The sequence below is a fragment of the Pseudopodoces humilis genome, chromosome 4 (assembly GCF_049639895.1).
Source record: "Pseudopodoces humilis isolate 2021_Gansu_Grassland_sample_001 chromosome 4, ASM4963989v1, whole genome shotgun sequence".
NCBI classification, from domain to species: Eukaryota; Metazoa; Chordata; class Aves; order Passeriformes; family Paridae; genus Pseudopodoces; species Pseudopodoces humilis.
Window position 1 is genome coordinate 14,339,994 of NC_142203.1, and position 24,836 is coordinate 14,364,829.

Genomic DNA, 24,836 nt, shown 5'->3' on the forward strand with positions numbered 1-24,836 from the left:
TCTCTTTAGACTTAAAGAACAAGTTCCCAGTGACATTAAAGAACCTGCACGGCAAGAATGGGCAAGCTAGAGAGAGAGAGGGATTAGGCTTCTGATGATATAGAAATCTCTACCATATATTTATTTCTAAGTGGTTAGTTTTAAAACTAACAAAGAGTTGTTGAGGTAGTTTTCTTCTCATTCTCCTCCCATTCTTCCAAAAGTCTGTGTGTTCTCTGAACTGTCATGCTTATTCAGCCCCCGCCCCCCACCCCCAAAAAAGTAGCTGATACTTTCACAGGATGTTTGAGAATTCTTCCACGCAGTCATTAGGGTTTTTATACCACCTGTATGAGTTGGCTCCATCAGTAAATTCAGTAAAGAAGGTCCATTAGTTGAGTGTAGTGGCAATGGGCAGCTATCATAAAGTGAAGATCTCCCTTTTTTCTGGATGAAGGTAGCAGCTGATTGGTTTCCTTCTCCCATTTGCAGTTAGTAACAGCTGTGTGCTGTGAAATGTGACAAACGTGACATATGAGTAAGAACTCTCAGTTACCTTTTTAAAATTATGTTTAGGTGAACAACAGTACAGCTTCCTAGCATTAGTTCTTTGTTGTTGGTATCTTTTTATTTTGGGTAATAAGCCATAGCCTGTTTCACCGTGTATGCAAAAAAAGAAAGAAAAAAAATAAGATGTAAGAGAGAAAAGGAAACTTTTAATTACCTTTTAAGTACTATTAAGAACAACTATTATTACTCCAGAAAACAGGAAAATAAACTGAGTGAACAGTGAAAAACTGGGTGCAAATTTAGCAAAATTTATATTGATTCTTTCATATATATGTATATATTTTGAAGTGACAATAATGTGTGGAATAGTTTGCTCTCATGTTTATATATATTAATTCTATATTTAAAATTCTTTTTGAGGGGCTTGGTGATCAGTCAAAATGTCATATATATATGAGATATGCATTTAATAGAAATAAGAATAAGAAAAATAAGAAATAGAAATCCTTCATGAAATCCAATGTACATATGCACCTTGGAAGAAATATGACAAGTAAAAGCATACACTTATTGGAAACCTGCAAAGAGCATTAGTATTTATTAAAACTCCTTCAAAAATTTAAAAGTTCATTTTGTATTAAAATTAACCCAGGTTCCTAAGGATCTTGTACATTCTCAATCCATTTGGTGAGTGAAAAACACTAGAACAAATAAGAGATCAAATAAAGGACATACAAATTGTGTATCTTGTTCTTCATTCTTCCACATTCTTTGAACTACCATAGAGGATTTTTCATTCACTATATATCCTTGAAATCACAAAAGAGAAAAAAAAAAAAAAAACCAACACTTTGGAACATGACAGTTTCAAAATTTCAAGAAATATAAATCCTAAAATTTTCCAGTTTTTCAAGACTTTGAATTATTAAAATTATGTTCAAGTATGTTGAGACATAAGGAAAAAATTTACGCTTTTCTCCTTTGTGTTACTTTAATATGTGGAAAGTTTCCTGGCTTAAATGCTCAGCATAGATTTATTGTCCTGACTCAGAACATTACTAATTGCAGCCACTTTACAACCCCTGTAACACGAATGACCAAAACTCCCTTAAAGATACAGGTGTTACTAATGGAGGATGAAAGGAGAAAAGTAAACTTTGCTCTTTGTCCTGTCCTAATTAAGCTTGTGCCCTTCTGGTATCCTTAAGATATTAAAATTTAAGATTAAGATGTTTAAGATGGTATTACATGAATTTTCATGTAATTTTTCATGTAGTTTTTCATTATTAAATGGATTTTTAAAAAATAGCTCTTCCTGATAGAATAACTATCAGTGCATAAAAGTAACTCTTCCAAGTTTTTTGCAAAGTTATGTTACAGGAATTAATCATGCAGTTTTTGCTTGGATGGAATTCATTCTACAGTCAAAGGCACTTGTGCAATGCAAAATGTGAGAGCATGCCCAAGAGGAGTATTCTGTGATCAAAAAAGCATTTGTCTTTACATTCTGCTATTAGTCCAAATACAAAGTCTGGCACTGCATCTCATGACACGTGCTGCTCCACTAGCTCTGTCTAGAAACAACCTCTTTTCTGCATAAAATATTTTTACTCTCACAAGTCAGTATGACAAACAATACAAGGAAATTTTTTTTTTTCTGAAAACATGTTGAATTAAAAATGCTGTAAATTTACAAATTCTGACATACACCCTTTAAAATTTGTGCATCCGCTGTTTTTATTTTCATTATTTTCATTATGCCTCACAGAATACATTTTTAATGTTTAAAAATGTTCTATTCCATAAAAAAGATGGCTTTTAACCAAATAAAAATGTAAAGCCAACTTTCTCCAAAATCCATCTGGTTTTCATTTTCTTATGATCTATAATCAGGAAATCCATTCATATACAACATGTAATTTTTGTGCTTTCAGGTGGATAGCAGAATGAGATGTTCTGCATACGGTCACATCTAAATTGATAATTGTCCAGGCAGAGTGTAATTTTAAAGTATAGCATGAAGGAAGATGTAATTTGTACATTATAACTCTTATACATTTGTTTTGCCTCTGAATGTAAATGAGGCTGTTCTCTTTGGTGGATTTATCTGAAGGTGGGACAGCTGCCTCCAAGCAGGCCACAGCTCTCTTGAGTTAAAAGGATACAGTTTAAAGAGGTGGTTTACATGCAGGCTCTCTTAACTTCAAACCACATGCATCACTGATTTCCAAATGATGGGTTTCTGTATTACTGGTTTAAGTAATAAAGTCCACAGTCCACAGTCTTACATTCCTGAATACTCATTATACCAAAAGTATAACAGTTTGGTGACTGGAAAGAGGAACTGTTATTATATGGCTCCAAAATGCTAGCACGCATAATATGCCATGAACAGCAGAAATCTGCTGGCAAAGAAAAGATTGCAGTAGTTCTTAAAAAGAATTTGATGTTTTTAAAATATAAGTGCCATCACTATTCAATATTCAAAAAATAGTTCAAACTATTTTTAACATCAATAAAGGTCAGATAAAGGTTTTTGAAGAATAAAGCTTCATAATATTAATTATCTTATATAGGAATCTTATGTAGGAAATGGGAGTTATTTCTTGTAAGGTGATTTATTCTCCAAAAATCACAACTAGAAATTCTGTATGCAGTTTGCAAAAGATGAACTTTACTTAAAATGCAGTGTGGTTTCTGGTAGAAAGTACTGTTGTATATTCAAAATGCCCCTTCTAATTTTACCACCTGTAGTAACACATAGCACTAATTAGAGCATAATAGATAGCTCATCTATGTTGAGAACAATTGTTTGTTTTGAGAAAAAAGCCTACTGGTACAAAGTGGAAAAATTTTGACAGCCCTCTTCTGAATTTGCTTGGTAAGTCTAAGATACATTTCAGTAACTCATTTTGTTTTCCTAACTGTATGATGTTACTAAGGAAAAAAAAAAAACAAGATTAACTATGAAAAATATTTTAGTGCAAAATCTCCAAAGCCATTTTTAATATGGAATTTTTAGAAATGATCTGAGTGTTCCTAAATTTTCATCATATTGCAAAGGCTTTGGAGATCATGATATTAAAACTCATGAGAAAAAACAAGCCAAGCCAGAACAGTTACTGAAGATACCTGGCAAATTCAGAATTCAAGCGGATCTTGATAATTTTCGTGTGCCATAATCCTAGTGTTCAGAGTTCAGGGTCTTCTAAAGCTTGAAGTGGTGTTTTTATATTTAACAGCCTTTGACAGATTTTATTTCCATGGATTTGCTGTTTTGATGAATACAAGTACCTAATGCACTTGAGGATTAAAAACTTGAAAATCTTAGTCATGCTTGGACACACTTCATTATCATAACCAGAGGTGCAAAACACTGTAATGTACTGTCATTTTTCTGTCCACCTCATAGACATAATCAAATTTAGTTCCATAATCCATTTATGTTCTTTGGGGCTATAAACTCCATGTCACATTGTGGGGGGGTGAGATACTCTGGTCTTCACTGACTTCAGGTCTACAAAGGAAATTTGAAGATCAAGGGTTTCTGACCCAGAAGGCTCTGCCACACTGGCTAGTTTATCTTACACAAATTTGAGGCTGTCTGTTGCAGCTTGTGAACAAAAGCTGAGCCCAGAAACAAAAGCCTTCCCTAGCCTTTGTTTCTTTGGTATTTCCCCATGAAGGTTTTCTCTTTCCATATTAATTTTCATGCTATTCCCTCTCTATGACTGGGCAGTTTCTGTACCTCTCTTGAGATTGTGTGGATGGAATTTCAAGGTTGCACTAAAAAGTCTTTTTTTTCCCTGGATTTTATGTGAGTAAGAGGTGAAGTCAGGTAAATGAAATAGTGGAATGGTAGATCAGTAACCTTATGGACACATAGATGTCAATGCAATGCAGTAAGAGAAGAACAGCCTTTCCTAAAAATTATAAAGGAAGCATTTGTTTGTCAGAATTGTTCCTGGGGCCAGCAGAAGAGAGATGAAGATGAAAGATACAGTGATATTTTCCAAATAAGGTTATGATCTGGCTCCCATTGGCTGTAGTGTTTACAGAACCAGGTCCAAGAAGTATAGTGAGAAAGAGCCAAAAGAATTTATGAATCCTTCTGGTCCTCCCCTTGCCTTTTGTGGATATTACAGCCTTGATATACTTATCGTTTTTTTAAAAGCAAAACAAAATTATGACCTGCAAAGGGCTGAGTTAGGAAATGCACAATGTTCTGTAGATGTCAAGAAAATGTGAAATAGCTTTTTTGAGTTTTTATGCCCTTAAATTATCTGACTTTCCTGATTCTTGTAAGACAAATGTCAGACAGCTGTCTCTACCAAGGCACAGTGTATTGTGCTATATATCACAGTGCTGTAAACAAAATTGTATCACCTAGTCAATTTCAGCACATCACTGAGATGTCAGCAGCCATGAGAAAAGCATTTGAAGACCAGTTGTTACAAATATGGTATATGTTGTGTTTTCCTATAAAAATACATGACACAGATAGCTACCATGAGTTTTTGATCACACAATTTTAGAAGGGCTCAAAAGATAGAGTGGACTTCATCAAACTTCTCTCTCTTTTTGTTTCTTTTCCCCTCCTTTTTCACCTTAACAGGAAATGGATATGGCAACCCTCGCAACTCACCAGGTCTGCTGGTCTCACCTGGCAATTTGAACAAGAATATGCAAGCAAAATCTCCGCCTCCAATGAATTTGGGAATGAACAATCGTAAACCAGACCTCCGTGTGCTTATTCCACCTGGCAGCAAGAGTACCATGCCATCAGTGGTAATGCATTTTCAAAGATCTTTTTATTCTTATTTTTATTTTATTCTTTTTATCTCCTTCAGATAAGAATTATTTAGGAATTTCAAGTCTGGCTCAGGAAACTAAATTCTTGATTGTGTGTTTTTTCTGACTAGGGCTTGACATAAAGCTGAGGATGTAGGCTGAGCCTCTTCAATTGCTTTTTTGAAGTCTTATTTACTTCCTACCTTTTTTTTGTTGAGCTGCAAAATAGGAACTGTGTCCTAACTGTGCACAGTCTAACCTTCTGCAGTCTCTTTCCCAGTAGCCGAAAGTTTTCTCTGGGGTTCTTATAAAGGCTGAATTTAATCCTGAGTATTTCTAACCTATTATGTTTTTCTTAAATATTTAGCCACACAGACTCTTAGCAGATGGCATAGTAACAGTAATAAATTAATTTGAGCCCTATCACTGTGAGGTCCAAATTTTGTAATGATAAGAGGTAGTAAATAGAGCAAGAAAAAAAGGAGTATGAAATTTCTGTATCTCCTGCCAGGACTAGTGAAATTTAGTCTATATACTATGGTAGAAGACTGAATTGGGAAGGTATCATGTCCACATCTTGTAGTTTCTTTCCAAAAGTTTGTTAGTGTTTCCAAGTAAAGCTGTTTTGAGTGATTTAACATTAAAAGTGAACTCAATTTAAAAAGATTGTAAGTGATGCAGTTTTCCATTTTGTAACAAACATTATTAAAACAACTCCCAAGCTGGCTTCTTCAGCTTGATGCAAAATAAATTAATCAACAAACTAAAACTGTCCATAAATGTGTTGCTACCTCGTAGGTGAAAAAGTAACAAGTAGTCCTACAGAGCAATACTCAAAGTTGATCAAGACAGTGACAAGCTGTCTGCATCAAAGTATTTATTCCAAGCCCCTGAAAAATTATATTTTCCAAGAGACTCTGTGAGTGGTCAGGTGCAGCAAGACAGTCTGCAAACAGTGAGACTGTGGAAGAAAAAATTAATTCTTGGAGAAAGACTTGTGCTGAAAACTGGATAGGTTGTTCCTTCAATTGAGTCAAATACTCCATTAGAATGAGGACAAATAGATCTATGAGGTACATTTTTTTCCAAGATATGCTCAGAAGGTGTTTAATTTGCTGCACCTATGATATAAAAATATTCCCTAAGCTAAAATCTGCATCCTGGTAAATATTTATATTCACTAATTTTTAATGCTCCTTTCCTATGCAATCAGTCTGAGGATGTTGACCTGCTTCTGGTAAGTGGTAATGATATTCACGTTAATAACAAAGAAAAGAAAATCAATTATTTTTTATGATGTAGGTAAAATGTTGGTTGAAATAAAATGGAAAATACTACAATAATATCTATGTTGTGAACAAAAAAGCTCATTGCAATTTTTTAAATAAACCTATAGAAGGCCAGATACAGTTGTTGCACATATTCAAATTATGCATGTTAGAATTAAGCTTTCTTTTTGGTGGTGCACGGAGAGCATGTAAACTTATGTTGTTGAAGATGGTGCAGCCTTATGATACCTTTTTTGGTGGCTCTCTAAACATTTTTTCCTGCCACTCACATGATTAGAGTTCTCTAGTGTAATTTTTACAGTGCAACACCTAGTGCCCTGGAGTTAAAGTGTGTAACTGCTGTGCAATCTAACAGCCTTGAAGGGCTTTTTTATTGCACAAAAATGAAGTAGTCAGAGCTCCATCTCCTGGTAAGAGTTCAGTGTTCAGTAGTCTGGGGGGTGCACCTCACTTTCAAAATCCAGCAGAGCTGGGTTCAGGGTTTTTTCATTTGCTTTTTTGTTTTGCTTTGTTTTGCTTTGTGGGTTTTATTGCTTTTGTGGTAGTTTTGGGGTTTTTTTATACAAGTGAAAAGGAAAACAATGGGAATAGAGTTTATATATTTCATTAGTTTTTCACATGATCTGTTCTACCCACAGTAAAAGCAGTCTTACTAGTTCAGTTACCTAGGAGATACTGATGTAATAGGTTACCATGGTGACAACTGGTCTCTTGAAAGCTTGTAAATGATAGGGTTGGCAGAGTTCATCAAAGCCACATGTTAAATGATTAATTTCTAGAAATTTGTAACAGCCTGTATTTCTCAAGAGCAAAACATTCCCAGAAAGCAAATACACTCAGATGACTTAAAACTGGTCAATAATATGTTTATTTTACTTACTTTAAAAGAATCAAAGGATAAATAACTCCCAGTCTGCTCAGTCATTGGCTACTCCAGTGGTTTCCGTAGCAACTCCTACTCTACCAGGGCAAGGGATGGGAGGATACCCATCAGCCATCTCAACAACATATGGTACTGGTAAGTATGGGTGCAGGATGCAAAGGATGGGGAAGGAAGCAAGGTGCTGACAAGTGCCTATCTCAGTATTAATGCATTAGCTAATGTTCCCTGGGAGAAACTGAAAAATTCATAGCTGTTGTGCCTTTATGCTACATTTGCTTATTCTGTACCTGTCACTAATTTCAGATGTTTCTATTTTAAAATTAGCTGATTTGCTTGAAGAAAAACTGATTTGGTAGCTTTATTTCATTGGCTTTAATTAAAAACAAAACAAAACAAATTAAAAAAATAAAGAATAAAAGGAAACTTAGTTAATAGTTCTTAGTCCTCCTTGGATGTAATTTTATGCAGTTGAGTGCACCATGCTAAAGCAGTGAGGGTAATGGGAAAAAGCAGCTTCACTATCTCCACAACAGTGTTCAGTAGCTCTGTTGGCTACCACACCTCCCTATCTGGGAGGGTGCAGAAATGAAGCCTCAAGGCATCTTTGCAGTTCCTGCTGTGTATTGGTGCTGTACAGCATGCACAAAGTGACACATAGGTCCAGTGTGCTTAGAGAACACATAGATTGCTCAGAAGCAGGCAACCTGCTGGGTTCTGCAAGGAAGACTGTGACCAAAATGTTTTATTTTTCAAGTCTTTCTGACAGTCCATTTGTAGTTATGTGGAATTTACAGGCTAAGAACACTTTAGATCTGCCAGACCCAGTAAAGCCCTGCTAGATTCCAGAATAATTATTAGTGCATTATTTGCTCCCAAGTTAATGAGTTAAGGGAAGAGGAAGATTTACTTCTTCTGCTGCAACTTAATGTGATTGGTGTAATTAAAATTAAAAGGCTTACAAAGTGACATGAAAATTACTATGCTAGTTGTTGTTTAATTGCTTCCTCTTTAATTCTCTGTTAATTATTGTCTTTCTGTTTTCAAATCTAGAATATTCTCTGAGTAGTGCAGATATATCATCTCTCTCTGGTTTTAATACAGCCAGTGCTCTTCATCTTGGTTCTGTTACTGGCTGGCAACAGCAACACCTACATAACATGCCACCGTCTGCCCTCAGTCAATTGGGGTAAGCAGTGTTTTCTTTATTTTACTGTCCTCCGGTGACTTCAGTCTCCCCAGTAATTCCAAATGTGAAATATGTCAAAATAACTAAACCTAAATGTAAAAACTAGATTTTGCAAAACTGGAACAATGTAATTCATAGAAAGTTTGCTAAGGAGATGCAATGAGATAGTCTGTGTTCGTGACATTTTCTCAGTAGTGTACTGTTTATGTTTTTGTCTTTTATTTCTTTAGATAGCATTTTATTTCACTACTAAAACCAAACACCTGTATTGTACTGATGCCATATTTACTATTTATGCTTTTAATTTCCAGTTACTATTGCACAAACATTTACAGTAAACTAGATTTTTTTTAGATATTTTAATAAAGTGAGACATAATTAATTGACCTGAGATTAAGCCTTAACCTTATATACTAATCACAAACTTCCTTCTTCTCAACTCTGAAATTCAAGTTTCATTTATTTGGAGATGATTTCTGTGAGAAAATACCATGATTAGGCCAAAGGACTGTCAGCTCACAAAACTCATTGTGATGTGCCTGTGCCGAGGAGCACAGGTATTCCTGCCCTCTAGTGGCGGCTAATTTTACAATATTTATTCAAGTTTTGGAGAAACACAGCACTCAATCATCTTAGGACTTCTCGAAGTGTGAAAATTCACACAGAGAAATCACCTGAATAAATAACCTCTCTGCTCATTTAAGTGAACAGGTGAATGATTTCCAAATATTATGATATCTGCAATTTCTATTAAGTAAGACCCTTGGCATGAACTAGTGTGACACAGTAGCCTAATGTATGGTTTTAGACACATTGGAATTTTAAAAGGTTATAAAAGTTTATATATAAAGATTATCTTCTACTATAAAAATAGAAGCTAAAAACAGCAGAAGTGTATTTATGAGGAAAAAATTTAATTCATATACATTTTAAAGGAAAACTTTTTTTTTCAGAAAGAAAAAAACACATTTTTTTTCAAGATTGTTGCCATAGGGTGGAAAGATTTAATACTCTAAACATGGCTTAAATGTCAAAATTCGCCTTCTACTTTATCTGACCATTTTTTGTAACTTATTTTAATGTCTTTACCATGCTGATAACTTGAGGTTTTAAAGAAAGCTATACAAATGTTTCAAAGGAAACATTTCCTTTGAAAATGGAAAATTTTCACATTTTTTAGACCTCATTTCCTGTATAAATAAGTATATATAGTTACAAATGTCATAAAAATATACAAGTGAAATACTGGTGCTAGAAAAAAAGTAGTGTTACTATCTTTCTCTTTCACTTTTCTTTTTGGGTTTGCACTATTTCTAGGACAGCATTTAGACTTGCTGTACAAGTCATAAATTCTCAAATAAATTGAAAGCTCATATGTTAGGTATCGCTGTATAAACAATTGGTACCATACCAAGGAATGTAATAAGGCTATTTGGTTATCAAAAAGAATAATAAATTAACTCCTAAACTAACTAAATGCCTTTTCAGATGTCACACATCGTGATCTGTTTCTGATTCGCATCGCAGAATGTCAAAGTGTAATGGCTGTGGCTGTGGAATACATTCTGAGTTGCTACTCTTATAATTATTACTATTATTATTCTTTCAGTGATTTGTAAGTGAATTCAGCTATGAAAGCTGCTTCACAGACAGTTCTGGAGAAGTCTTCTGTCACTGCAGAAAATCATAAGTCTTTATTTTGCTCACTGAGTACTACATGCAAGAGCATTTGTTTTAACTTTTGGATTATTTGAAAAACCTGAAATTCTGTAGAACACATTCAGTCCATATCAACCTGACTTAGAATTTTCAAAAATATTTTAAAAATGAAACAAAATTACAGTCATCCTCACATACTTGAGAAAACACATCTAGAAAGGTTTTGACAACATAAATCTCTCTGCTTAGTGAGGCAGTATACTGAAAAGATTTGGCAGCTGTGAGATGCTTGTTGTTAGCAGTAGGCTATAAAAACCTGTGAGAAAACAGTTAATGGAAGAGGTATTCCAGCTCTCCTTCAGGTTTTGCTTTTCACCAAAATTTTTTCACTAAAGGTAATAATCAGCCCTGCCTCTTAATGCATGACAAGAATGTGATTAGTAGTAGAATAAAATAGGGTTAGATGCATTTATCTTGCTCTAGATAAATCCTCAGCAATTTCAGTAGCACTGTCAGAACCATCTTGGAGGTAATTGGAGGTCTCTGCAACCAAGCTCTTAGTTCTTCAAGTTGACTGTGTAATTAGGAGCCACACTAGTGCTGGTGGACTAGAGGGCAAATACCTGACGGCATGGGAGTAGTTAATTTTCCCTGTATGTGCAGCTTTTGGCCTTCTGACAAGCCTGGTGAACAGCACAACAGTGTAGACAGCCGGTTTAGATATGACTGGGACATTGAAACAAGCCAGACTTTTCAACATTTTGGGTTAAAAACCAGAATAGCATTTTCATAATCTTTTAACTGCATCTACACCTGGAAAAAATACATACACAAAGTGTACTGAAAATCAGTCCATCCCAAAGCTTTGGGATTTGGCCTGAATAGTACATCAATGTCTCTTACTGCTTACTGAACATATACCGAAGAGATTAACAGAAGTTAACTGCTGATAACCAGAAGGGAAGTCCTTTCCAAACTTTATAATAAATTATCAAGCATTTTTATGCACAAATCCATAGTATGGAATATGCTCTCTTGCACCCACATTTCCTAGCCTAAGAGACAATCTTTTCATCTAAAAGTAACATCCATAGGTCAAGATTTTGCTTTCCTAAAATATGAGTGCATGGAGAGAAGTAATATTTAATCTGAAGGTGCTTCAGTATAGATAATTATTTATGTAAGAGAAGTTTCTCCAAACTTCTACCCACATGAATAAATAGTCCAAATTCATAGTGTTGACTTGTTCTGTGACCCTTATATAGCAAGATTATTACTTAGGCACAATTATTTTTGATTAGATAATAGCTATAGCTAGACATAAGAAAACATTCTCCATTAAACTATTTTTACTGAAAAATTTGAAAATGGTTACATCACATTAAATTAATTTTCTTGCTTTGAATAAAAACCTTTTGTATTTCAGACTGAGCCTTTTTTATTATGCCACTATTATAAATAAGATGTTCTAGTCACTCTATTTCATGCTATTTTTTTTTAATTCCAATTTAAAAAGTGTAAACCTTAACATGTGAGAGCTAAACAAAATGTCTTGACACAGAAATTCTAATTCTGCTTTTATATTGATCAGAAAAATCGGAAAAAATACACAAAACCAACTAAAAACCACTTAGCTTTTACCTAAAAAAATAGAGAGAGCAGAAGTTGAATTGCTAGTAAGTCAAAAATGTCTCCCCCTAGATACAAATTAGCACATAACTAAAGTTACATAAATAAATTCAGCCATGAATTTTCAATGGTCCTTTACATGTATTTATGGGGGAAAATTATATGAAGTGAGGATGTAAACAGATTTAGAGAAGTGAGAGTGGGTGTAAAAGTAAAGGTACATGAGGCTCCCTTCCTTTAATAGACCACTTTCTCACTCTACAAAAACCTACATACAGGTCCATGTTCATGTCCTCACTCATCACTTCCTCAGACCTGCACTTCTACCAGTGCATGCTGAGCTTCAGTACCATTGGGAGATTTGGACAGAAGGAGATGCACACTGAGCTGCCATCACCCCAAGCTCATGGCACCCTGTCTTGCTCCCCACTTCTCATAGAACAGACCTGTGTAGATGTTCCCCACAGAAACCAGATAGGAACCAGCATTTCTCCATGTGGCCATCATAGTCTGAATAAACATCAAATTTTAACTACACTGGCCTCAGCAGGGACAGATGTGCCAAGTTAAAACATTCATTTTCTTCATTGTGCACATAATATGAAATATTTTCATACAATACGTGTAACAAGGTAATGACGTCTGCATAAGTGAAGTGCCCAGCACCTGTTGAGTGCACAAAACTGGACAAACTTTTGAATAATTTTCTTTAGTTTCTCAGTAGTTTTTCCATATCCAAAACCTGTTTGTTTACCAGGGAATCTAGTGAAGGCTTCACATGTTTACAATACGGCATTAATAATAAAATGCATAGTAAGTGTAAACAGCTGTTTCTATATTCACACATACCCATATAGGAAATTAAATCACTTTGCACAAGACAGAATTTTCATTTCTTATGGGTGCAGCTTTCATTCTAAATAGAGGTTAATCCTCTGTTTATAATACAGATTTAAATGCTGCATGTAAGTACCTATTATTTCATCATTCACATGTATGCATAACAGTATGTTTCCCATGCAGATGACCATTTTAGCTTGGATGGGCTTCTCATAAAAATGTTTCAGAAATACTTTCATCAGCAAAAGGCTATATTTAGAAAGAAAAAAAAATAATCAAAATAAGTGCTACCATTTATTTATACTGTTTTAATATTGTTTTAAACCTCAAAAACTCAGTACTGACCTGCCAAAATGATTTCTTATCATGTTTTAAATGTACAAAAAAAAAAAACCAATGGGGGGTGGGGGTCAAAATTCAAATCAACTTGAAACATTTATGAAACTGCCACTCATTTTTGTGCCAGGTGATTATGTAATACTGCTGCTGATTCACAAGGTATCTGTAGAAAAGTCTATAGAGATGCATTCCCATAGTCACTTCTGAGGGACTATTAAAAAGGCAATATTCCAGTAAAGAAATGCCAGCTGTGTATCATTGAAACTCAGTTTATCCCTCTAGATTTGCTCCTTTGGGTGCTGTCACACAGTAAATGCCAGTATGTTCCATGTGAACAAATTTGACTGAATATGGTTATTTTTGTCTATTTTTATCTTTTTTAATTATCCCCAGCTTCACAAAGTAGCGTGTCATTTGTTCAAATCAAGCACTTCTAAATCAAATCCCCAGGCTCCACCATCCTTTATTACAGAACTTTCAGGTTTAGTAATAAACTTGGCACATAAAATCATATGAAATCTTATACTAAACTGACAAACTGCTTACCCTGGTGAAGTCCTAGGATCTCCTAAGAAACAGAAAAATTAAGTCACTGGAAAAAAAAAAAAAAAAAAAAAAAAAAAAGACGGAAATGTATATTTGATTCTCTTTGGACTGTTTTTAAAATGTTTTCAGGAAGAGTGGAATATTTCACTAAACTGGAATGGCAAAGCTTTATACTTACAATTTCTTATATGTGTTAATTTAATATTTACAGAAGCAGTACAAAGTAAATATCTTCTTAAAAAAAAAAGAAAAAGGTTACGTTTTTTACTGTGAAGGCTATTACTCATGAACACTGTAACTTAGGAAAGTGCTCATTGCAGATTTGACAAATTCGTCTGTATAGGAATAAAGGGTTCATGAAAAAATTTGAGGTAGAATATCCGGTTTTCTTTGTTTTCTAACAAGATCCATTCATTATTAAACACTGCAGCAATTCCTGATAAAAGCAGATGATATCACTCAATACCGAAGCCATATATTTTTATTTTAAATCTGTCAGAAGAAAAAAATCTCATCAAAGTAGTAGTAAATGTTGTTTAAGTAATACGTAGCTCTCGATTGATGAGACACTAGAGGAAGTAGAGTATTTCAGTAAAAGTCTACACCTAAAGTTACCTGTGTCTTCTACATTCTTAGAAATTCCTCCCAAATCCCAATATTATGACTTCTTGCATTAAAAATGCCTGCATATCCTTTTAGGTTTAAAATTTTGTGAAGTCAATTGCTCTGGTGCCCCTACTGCCTTCCTACCCCTGTATAAATAAATACTTATGAATAGAAACCTTGAAATTCTATTTCTAGTGCAAGACACTAACTTCAGCTTAGCAAATGGTCCCTGAAATGGAACATAATGGGAACTGCATGTTGAGAATTCTATTTTAATAATGAAAAGTCAGGTTTTGCCAGGAGGTGGTGCTTTTGTACAAAATGTTGTGCAGACAAAAGTAATCTCATTTCTCCCATAGAGATAAAGTGTGTTCTCAGTATTCACTCTCCTCCCTGCCTTTTTCATCTTGCCTCTGCCACTACCTGCCAAAAAAATGCAGAAAAAAAGGGAGAAAAAAAAATAAAAAAGCTTAGAATACTTACATAGCTTACCTTTGAATAAGTTTCAGCATAGCAGTCTGTCTGCTAGTAGCATCCCTTGAGCTTGGCTTTCCTATGGGCAAACAGTGGAGTCCTCTCTCATCTTCTACTATACCTCAGGCTCCCTTTCATAGTTTATCCAAATGCATTCTGGATTGAATTATGGATTCACAGATTTAAACTCTAAAATCATAGCCTGACTGTGCTATTTTGTTGTTAGGACCAGTAATATCAACTCTATTCTGAAAAGTATAAAAATTACCAGACCAGATTTTTTTGTTTCTGTTTTGCATCTGAAGTCACGTGTCAAAACAAACTACAATAAAAATAGTTGGGTGCATTCAAATTAATTGGATTAAACCCAGCAGAAAGTCTATGCTTCCCGTCTCAGCTGATGCATACACACACACAAGTATTAGTTATACAGAAACCTGTGCAACAATGCAAAGGCTCACCTTCCCAAATTTATGATGACATTTGATTTTAAAAAAAGGAGAGAGAGAGAGACTGAAAGCGAGACCTCTCTCCAAACTGAGAGCTTGTCCCCCTAAGGCTGACCACACCTGTTGTGGTGCTGACATTCCCTGGAATTCATGAATTCTGCTCAGACAACAGTTCCCATGATCTCTGCATGCGCTGATCCTGCGCGAGCCTTTACACTGGTGTTTTGTGTGAGTGTTTGTGCATATCTGGGGGCTCCATGCCTACTCCGTCTGTAACTGGGTTTCCTTTCCTCCTACAGAGCTTGCACTAGCACTCATTTATCTCAGAGTACAAATCTCTCCCTGCCTTCTACTCAAAGCCTCAACATCAAGTCAGAACCTGTTTCTCCTCCTAGAGACCGTACCACCACACCATCGAGATACCAACAGCACACGCGCCATGAGGCGGGGAGATCTCCTATTGACAGTTTGAGCAGCTGTAGCAGTTCCTACGACGGAAGTGACCGAGAAGATCACCGGAACGAATTCCACTCCCCCATTGGACTCACCAGACCTTCGCCGGACGAAAGGGAAAGCCCCTCTGTCAAGCGCATGCGGCTCTCTGAAGGATGGGCAACATGATAACATTATTACCTATTAGTTGGGATTTTTTTTTCTTGCAGTGTGTGTGTGCTATACCTTAACGGGAGGGGGAGGGGGGAAGGGTCGATATGCATTATATGTGCCGTGTGTGAAAAAAAAAGTCAGGTACTCTGTTTTGTAAAAGTACTTTTAACTTGCCTCAGTGATGCAGTATAAGGATAAACAGAAATGCTGAGATAAGCTTAGCACTTGAGTTGTACAACAGAACACTTGTACAAAATAGATTTTAAGGCTAACTTCTTTTCACTGTTGTGCTCCCTTGCAAAATGTATGTTACAATAGATAGTGTCATGTTGCAGGTTCAACGTTATTTACATGTAAATAGAAAAAATGAAAACATTTGCCAGAAATGGCAGATCTTTGCTGAGAGAGAAAGCAGCTGTTATGCAACATATAGAAAATGTACAGATGTTTTGACAGACCCAGCAGTTGGGTGGCCACGAATTGATGCTAGAAAGAGACTGGGTCACCCAACATACTGAAAATGCTCACAAACATGCAGGCATTTTGTTAGAGTATGGCACTCAGTTAAAAAGGATCAAACCATTTCAAGAGGACCATACTTATAGAAATGTTGAGTTCGAGGGCTGACATATTTAATTTTAAAAATTCTGGGTCTGCATCACTTATTAAATAAAAAAGTATAAAAATATGTACATTACATTTTGCTTATTTTCATATTAAAAAGTAAGACAGAGTTTGCAAAGCATTTGTGGCTTTTGTAGTTTCCTTAAGCCAAAATGTGTTCTTTTTTCCTTGATAGCTTTGCTAATCTTTTAAGCAGTCCTGAAGAAACAAACAAAAAGGACATTTTGTATAGAAAGCACTACCCTAAGCCTTGAGGAACTCCATGCTTTGCTAACCAAGATAACTGTTTTCTCTTTGCAGAAGTTTTGTTTTTGAAAAGTGTATTTCTAATTATATAAAATATTAAGAATCTTTAAAAAAAAAAAATCTGTGAAATTAACATGCTTGTGTATAGCTTTCTAATATATATAATAATGATGGTAATAGCAAAAGTTTTTGTTCTCTTGATAGTGGGGAATTATATTTGTGCAGTTGCACATTTAACTATTTTCTTTCGGTTTTCTTTTACTGGGTATACATTTTACAGATCAAAGTCAGCTGTTGAAAGACTGATCTGTAAACAATAAGACTTTACCCATGGTGTAACAACTTAAATCATTTTAATACAGCATTTTACAATCAGTTGGGTGAACTGCCATCCATTGTATATACTGATTAGTTCTTTCATGCTGTTTTGTGCGTTGTAACAAGTTAAGGGCCCTTCTATTACTTAACGTCCTGCGTATCTTGTAGTTTTCCATGGGTTAATGACAAAGTGGCGTAACTTGGCCCTTTCTCAAGAATGAAGCTGGTATTCTGCCTGTCAGAATTGAATGTGCAGCTCTAACGGCTGTCAGCTATGTGAGTGCAGGTAAATATGTGCCGAAGCAGCAGCTGGAGGTGAAGGGAGGGACTGGCACACAAGTGCCTGCTGTATAGATTCCTCCCCTCTCTCACAAACATAAAACTCTTAAGGAGGTCATCAGTTAGAGGGCAGTTCAAAATCAGTTGATTTTACATGGCCAAAATTGGCCGTCTGGTCCTTGGTTCTCATGGACCTCTGCAGTCACATCATCTCACAGTGGGCACGTTGTTGAGCAACGCTCCCTGTGTGTTTACACCAGAGCAGGACTTGCTTCAGCACACGGCATCCACATTTTCTCCAGCCTCATATTGTTCCTTTGACTAAGATAGCTTGACCAGAGGGAATGTGTCATTTTCTTCAAGTCCCTCTTTGTCCCTCTTGTATGTTAGGAAAAAATGGTATATTCAAGTGTTTCAGTTTAATCTTTCTGTTGGAGGGAAAAAGTGTTTAAGGAAAATGTTAGTGTCATAGTAAAACTGTAATATTTCTCCTTTTTTCAAGAGTCCTTCTAGGTCTCAACTACATACATTGACATTATGATGAAGAATATAGCTGCAACAGTGAAACGTCAACACAAAGTACTTTGAAGTGAAATCCACGGTCTTCTTTCCACCTACACATGCAGTTGCTGTGCACTGCTCAATGACGGAGTGTACCTCTCTGTAGTAGAGGATGGTGATCAGACTACAGTGTGTGTTAGGACATAGGCTCTTCACTTGCCATGACTTTACAGAAGCCTGCCTTACAGGCACTTTCAGCCGTGCAGGGGCTAGTACATAATCTGGAAACTCTTTAAGCAGAATACTGTGCTACTAATGCATCCATCTTATCTCATGTAGCAAACTGCAGGGTAAACAAAGATACGCATGTTTTTTTAAAAAAAAATTATTAATTTTAAAAACTTTTTTAAAGAAAAAGGGTAAAATGGGGCCCATAATTAATTTTAAAACACAAAAACAACTGTGTTTCAAACCGCTTTCTTCACCCTCAGATTAACCTGTACTCATATTCTCTTCTGAGAATTTTAAACTTTAGTGTGTCAAAAATATGCAAATGTATCACAAATATACCTTGTCATTTCAAGAAAAAATACAATTTTATTGGTATCATAGTAGAAACTTCTCAGTGGGGAAGGGGATTTGGTCTATTGATATATTAAGAATAGCCATATTAATAGTTTACCTTGCGATTTGCCTCAGCAACACATGAAAAAAAATGAAAGATATCATTTAATGAAGATGCAGTGTAATATATTACTGCAAGTAACTAAGCAGAAAGTAGCGTGAAAAGTATTGCCTGGGCAATTTATATTAACTCTGACAGTGATTTTTTTGTATAAACATGAGTAGAACAGAATCACATGAATATAAATGCCAGTCAGCCCTCTTGTTCCTGCTGCAGAGGGCAACTAACTTATACTGGCAAAATTGTGGGGGATAATGCATATTTGCAAACTGATCTAATGATAAGAAGCACAACTTTGATTGTGAAGTCACTTTCTGTAAACTATAACTGTCTACCTTTCTTGTTCCTTTATCTGTATCTTACCATTTATTGTATTTGCAAAAGCTAATTTGGGTTTATTGTGTGATTCCTTTGTATTTAAGGAGTTTGGGGCAGAGCCCTGAAAGAGTATTAACATTTACTTTACCTTAACCCATGCTATATGATGTTTTAGGCAACATTCTTAATTGTAAGTTCAAACACCTGAAGTGGCATTCTAGACACCTGCAAGTATTGTTATAGCTAAGCTAATCTCTATTAAAAGGTGTTGTCAGTTAGTGTTTAATTGCTGGTGACAATTATATGATATACCCTATCTGCACAACATGTATATTGTATGCATTGAGCCATTCACAGTAAAGCTTTGGTCATTTCAGTGTCTCTCAAAAGTTGTGTTCTATAACAAAATGGCTTATATTTTTCCCAGAAGAAGAATTTAGCAATTTTTAATGATTAATGTAAAAATTAGCTGTTGTCCTCAGATCTTTTTCAGGTAAAGCTAGCATAAGAATAGAACTCATAGGCTGTTTTCAAGGACGTCAACCCCTTTGTATTGTATTTGCAATCTTATATACCGACTTTTATCTGTAGTCTAACAGCTGTTTTGTTTTCCTTCTTCCTTCACCTTGAAGGTAAATGCTTTGTAATTTTTTAAAAGCCACTTGAAACCTCAATAAAGGCTGTTGCCTAAACATGGCATACTTCATCTGTTCCTATCTGTGCCATCTGCTGTGATGTCGTCAGTTATATGGCATTAATTTCCTGCCACTACAGGTCTCTTGAAGGACTGATGGAACATTGGTGTCTGTTAGAGTGCTTCAGACTGTAGATGTAATAAAAGGCTTTTGTTAATATATTTTAACCAAAGATGTGGAGCAATCCAAGCTTTGAGCCACAGACTTTCTGCATCAAAAGTATCCATTTGATTATTTTCATAATCACGTGTTGCATTTCTACCTTCCCTTCTCATACCTCAGACTGATCCATACCTCAGTTTGATTCAAAAAAAGGTCAGTTAAGAAAGTAATTTTTAAAAAAAAAATTAAAAATTAAAAATGCAGTATTAAAATCTTTTGTGTATTTAATATCAGACCTGGGTTACAGCAGGCATTACACTTGGATTGCTTCAGATGGTTTGTTGTATCCTTTTTTTCTTTTTTTCTTCTCTTTCATGGGGATTTGCTTCCATAAAACAATGGTGATAACAAAATAGCTTGTAAATGGGAGCATACAAGCATTTGCAACAAATATTAAAGTAGAGGCTCACAGCGGCATAAGCTGGACTTTGTCGCCACTAGATGACAAGATGTTATAACTAAGTTAAACCACATCTGTGTATCTCAAGGGACTTAATTCAGCTGTCTGTAGTGAACAAAAATTTCAAAAGATTCTCCTGCTGGAAATAAGGTATAATTTGTATTTTGCAGACAAATCAGTAAAGTTACTGGCTTTCTTAGTGATATGGTGTCTGTTGTGCATTTTTTTATTAATTTAAATAGTGTTCAGTTTTCACTGTTTCACAATGTAACACGTGAAAGAATCAGCACTTTAACTACCAGCAGCTGCCTAAAGGTCCCTTACCAATTATTTGTGCTTGCTTTGAAAGCGAAGCAATATTTTCTGGCACACTTCACCCACCAGGAAAGAGATACATATCTCTCAGTCAAGTCAGGGAAACTCCATCACTGCTCTGGAGTCAGTGTCATTTGGAATGAATCTGAATCTGTCCCTAGAAGAGGAGCTAGGTGAAATAATGCTGGGCTCTCAGGTGCTTAGTTACTGGCAGGGAATCTAAACTCCCATATATGCATGTCCTGTGACTTATACCCATGGGAACAAGCCATGGATAACCCTACAAAAAATGCACACCCTGTGTAAAATCATGTATCATTGGACCTATGCTCTGTCTATACTATCTAACAAAACTGCATAAGGACTGTGTCAGAATGAATCTATTCACCTTTCTATACTTTTTTCTCAGAATGTTTGGTCATTTGTTTGTTTGTTGGGAGTTACAGGGGGTTTTCCAACTAATATTTATGGTTTTAGAGTTTGAGAATAAAAGAATCACTTTATTTCAAAAATATGTGTTTTTACACTGGAAGCAGACAATCTATTAAGAAGTTAAGGTGCTTGGTGAATGTGACAGTTTCAAAAATATCTTTACAAAGCCTGGTTTATAAACAGGTTTATGAAAGAAAAGAGCTGTGCTGTGCTGCTCCTTTTCATGACAGTTTCTTTTCAGAGAAATATTGCTAGTATTGTAGTGTTGGATGCAGCCTAGCAATGAGATGCTAAAACTAAGATTAAATGTCATGATTTTACTACAGAATATATTTTGTACATGTAAATAGCTTTTTGTCATCACTGATGAGGATGAACAAAATATTTCTGAAAATGCAGAAGTCTTAGAAGATTTATCTGGGAGTCCTCCGTCTTGTAGTCATCTATGTGATTAATACTGATAATGATATACCTGCATTGGAAAAGAAATTACTTAGAAAATAGAGTTTGTTATATACGTTTCCTGTTATTTCTTTCTCTGGAAAAAATATAAGCATGATCGTACTGATTACTCTGCTTTAAATTCTATGAACTATATTTATAAACAATTTTTTAAATTATGTTGCGGTGGGAGTGGGAGGCTTAACAATTCTTTAAATAAGCTTTTTCACTTTAGGTTCACATATGTCATCCTAAAAAGCAATTGTGAGGTGTACAGTCTGAGGTAATAAGTAAGTCGCATATCTTTTCTATCCAGAGTATTTGCTTTCCCCAAAAATTGCTTTCTTTTCTTTAGCAAAAATCAACATAACATCTTTGTAGAACTGGGAAACTATGCTGAGATGGTGCATATGTCACATTAAGGCCAGCAACCAGCAACACTACACATTCGTACCTAACATTTTCTCAAACACAATGCCTACATTTCCAGAGGTAAAATACTGGGAGTGAGAGAATCCAAGGAACAGTAAGGACGAATGATTTTTAAACAATCAGGTCATTTAGCCTATAAGCAGCAAAAATAGGTTGTTCATCTCTATCAAGAGACATAGCCTATTCATCCTTAATTTGGTGGAAATTTACCAATGCAGCAAGGTCTTACCTGTTCCATCTAAACTGATACACGAAACTCCACTTTTCTGGAGTCCCTGATTTTGGGAAATTCAGGCTGCTTAGTCATAGGGCTACATTTTTTATATTCATGTATTGTACTTAATGTTTTGCACTCATTATTCAGAGCACCTGCAAAAGGTAAATCTATTCTGCATTCTCTGCAGTCCATGTAGACACATCCAAGATAAGTCTGTTGTGAGCAGATGTTTTGGTTAACAGTAGTCTTTCTACTGCTGGTATTTCTTCCTCCTCTTCCAGCAGATACTGTAAAGTGCTTAGGTTCCATTCTGCATCCCCTTGATTGCTAAAGACATTTGAAGGCTAACATGACCTGTGTGAATGCTGAATTTGAACTGAGTTGATTGCTTCTGAAAGGTGCAAATTGTGTTGTTCTAACTGTTGTCCTCTCCTCTTCTTTATACTTCTGTCTGTGGTTCATTCATATTCTGCCCAAAGATTTCAGCTGCAAGTATCTCTCTGTATTTATCTGGACAATGATCCATAAGTTCTTTTAGGTTACAAAATGTTGCCTCCTGCTGGAAGCAGGAATTGGTCACCATTGGCTGTGCAGGTTTTACTTCTCTGACCAAAGATAAAAAATAATGTAATAAAAGACTTAACTGTATAGGAAAATGTAGCAGTGATAAAACAAAGGCAGTGATTTTGCATGACAAACATAATTGGTGTAAGTCATGATTTTGTTTTTACAGAACATTGCATAGATAATTATTTTCTGTAGAGTTGCTCAGGATTGTTTTCAGTCTCACAGTGAAAATGCAGCATTCTGTGAGGCCCAAGTCATTTTTTTTTGCAGCATTTTACACATGGTAGTATTTTTTAGGGAAGTGAGAGCTAGAAAATATCATTATGACATCCTTTACAGTTACATTTTTACAGTGAGAAAGCTTCATCTAATACATATTACTCTGCCTGTTCTGAATACAGAACAAGATGGGCAGGAGACAAATCTTCTTGAAAGGAGAAACTACATAAAATAAGAATTTTCGACCTGGAAAATACATGAATGAGAGAGTATATCCTTATGTGAATAATATGGAGGTAGCAGATCTGCAGGAAAATATTATGTACTCTCTCTCAAAAGCATTGGAACTACAGGATATGTACAAAGAAACCATCTGACAGGATGTTCCCAAGGGCATATGATGAGCATCTTATCTGTAATTAAGCAGTGGGATTTTTGGCCATAAAGGATTGTGAAAGCAAATATCCTCAGTAAGGATGGTTTATTAATGGTTTATTATTAACAATAAAAATATAATTAATAATAATTAATAATGGTTTAGATAAGTTAAAAGGGTATAGTTCCATTTGTCTTGTTAAGCATGATGATACACTTACAGTATCCAGCTAGAGTAAAGAAAGATTTTCCATGGCTTATTTTTGGAAAATGAGAAGCATTCTAGGGAGCAATTCATGTATGCTTTTTATTTTTGTACGTTCTTCCCTCTGAAAATCCCCTACAGATTACCGTCAGGGAAAAGATAATGAGCTAAGTGGACTTTTGTTCTGATCCCATATGCCAGTCCTTGTTTCTAGACATCACATAATATAACCATACTAATTTTGTCTGCATACCCTGTTTTTTTCAGGTTATGCATATTGATTTTACAGTGCTGGAAATTAATACAGTACAAATGAAGCATTCAGTACACATAATCAGCCAAGAGCTAAATCTGTCACATAGCATGGCTTTGCTTTTGGAGGAACTCTAGGGAAAAAAAATGAGAATTTATGACCTTTGGAAGAAGGGGCAGGCAACTCAAGAAGAATACAAGTTGTTAGGTCACGTAGAAAGAAAATTAGAAAGCAAAAAGTTCAATTGGAATTCAATCTGGTCGATCACTGGTGTGAAAGATGTTTAAAAAATGTTTTTTATAATACATCTGAAACAAAAGGAGAGACAAAGAAGATCTCCATGCTTTATTGAACACAGAGGGGGACCATGTCAGCAAGGACAGGTAAAGGTAAAGGCTGAGGTGCTTAATGTGTACCTTGCCTCCAACTTTAGGAGTAAGACTGGTTATTCCTAGTGAAACCAGGCTCCTGATGGGGGGGAGGGAGGGGGGATAGACAGGGAGCACAACAGTCCCCCTGTAATCCAAGGGAAAATAGTTATTGACTTGCTGAGCAATTTAGACATTCATAAGTCTATGGGACCAGATGGGATTTGTCCAAGGGTACAGAAGGAGCTGGTAGAAAAGCCTTGCCAAGATACCCTTCATCATTTATCATCTGTCCTGGTTAACTGGGGAGATCCAGGTGACAGGTTGGCCAGTGTGATGTACATCTCCAAGAAGAGCTGGAAAGATCTGAGGAACTACCACCTGTCAGCCTGACCTCTGTGTCCAGCAGGGCTATGGAGCAGACCACCTGAGTATGAGCACTTGGCAGCTACAAGACAACCAGGGGATCAGCAGCAGGGATTTAGGAAAGGAAGGTCCTGCTTGACCAACCTGATCTCCTTTTATTACCAGGTCACTTACCTGGCAGACAAAAGGAAAGTTATGGATGTTGTCTGTGTGGACATAGCAAAGTCTTTGAACTGTCTGTGATTGCATACTCCTGGAGAAGCTGGCAGCCCGCGGCTTGGACAGGAGCACTCTTTCCTGGGTTAGGAATTGGCTGGATGGCCGGGCCCAGAGCGTGGTGATGAATGGTGCTGCATCCAGCTGGCTGTTGGTCATCAGTTGTGTGCCCCCCAGGAGCAGGGGCCAGTACTGTTCAATATTATCTGGACAAAGGGATTGAGTCCACCCTCAGAAAGTACAACATTAAATTGAGTGGGAGTGTTGGTCTTCTGGAGGGTAGGAAAGCTCTGCAGATGCATCTGGACTGATGGACTGAGGCCAACGGAATGAGATTCAACAAGGCCAAGTGACAAGTCCTGCGCTCAGGCTACAACAACCCATGCAGTGCTATATGCTGGCAAAGAGACTGGGAA

At 35.9% G+C, this 24,836-nt stretch overlaps 1 protein-coding gene across 12 annotated transcripts in view; it reads left to right on the forward strand.

Annotated features, from left to right (window-relative positions):
* The window catches only part of MEF2C (myocyte enhancer factor 2C), a 140,344-nt gene extending 120,127 nt beyond the window's left edge, over positions 1-20,217 (forward strand). For 10 of the 12 annotated variants that reach the window (XM_088053996.1, XM_088054001.1, XM_005533495.3 and 7 more), the window contains 4 exons: positions 5,105-5,277; positions 7,458-7,587; positions 8,503-8,638; positions 15,480-20,217. In XM_088053996.1, coding sequence (XP_087910122.1) covers positions 5,105-5,277; positions 7,458-7,587; positions 8,503-8,638; positions 15,480-15,801 — 761 coding nt within the window. In that variant the 3' untranslated portion in view covers positions 15,802-20,217. The remainder of the gene's footprint in view (positions 1-5,104; positions 5,278-7,457; positions 7,588-8,502; positions 8,639-15,479) is intronic. The other 2 variants (XM_088054003.1, XM_088054004.1) reach the window with 1 other exon arrangement.
* The last annotated feature ends 4,619 nt before the right edge of the window (positions 20,218-24,836 follow it).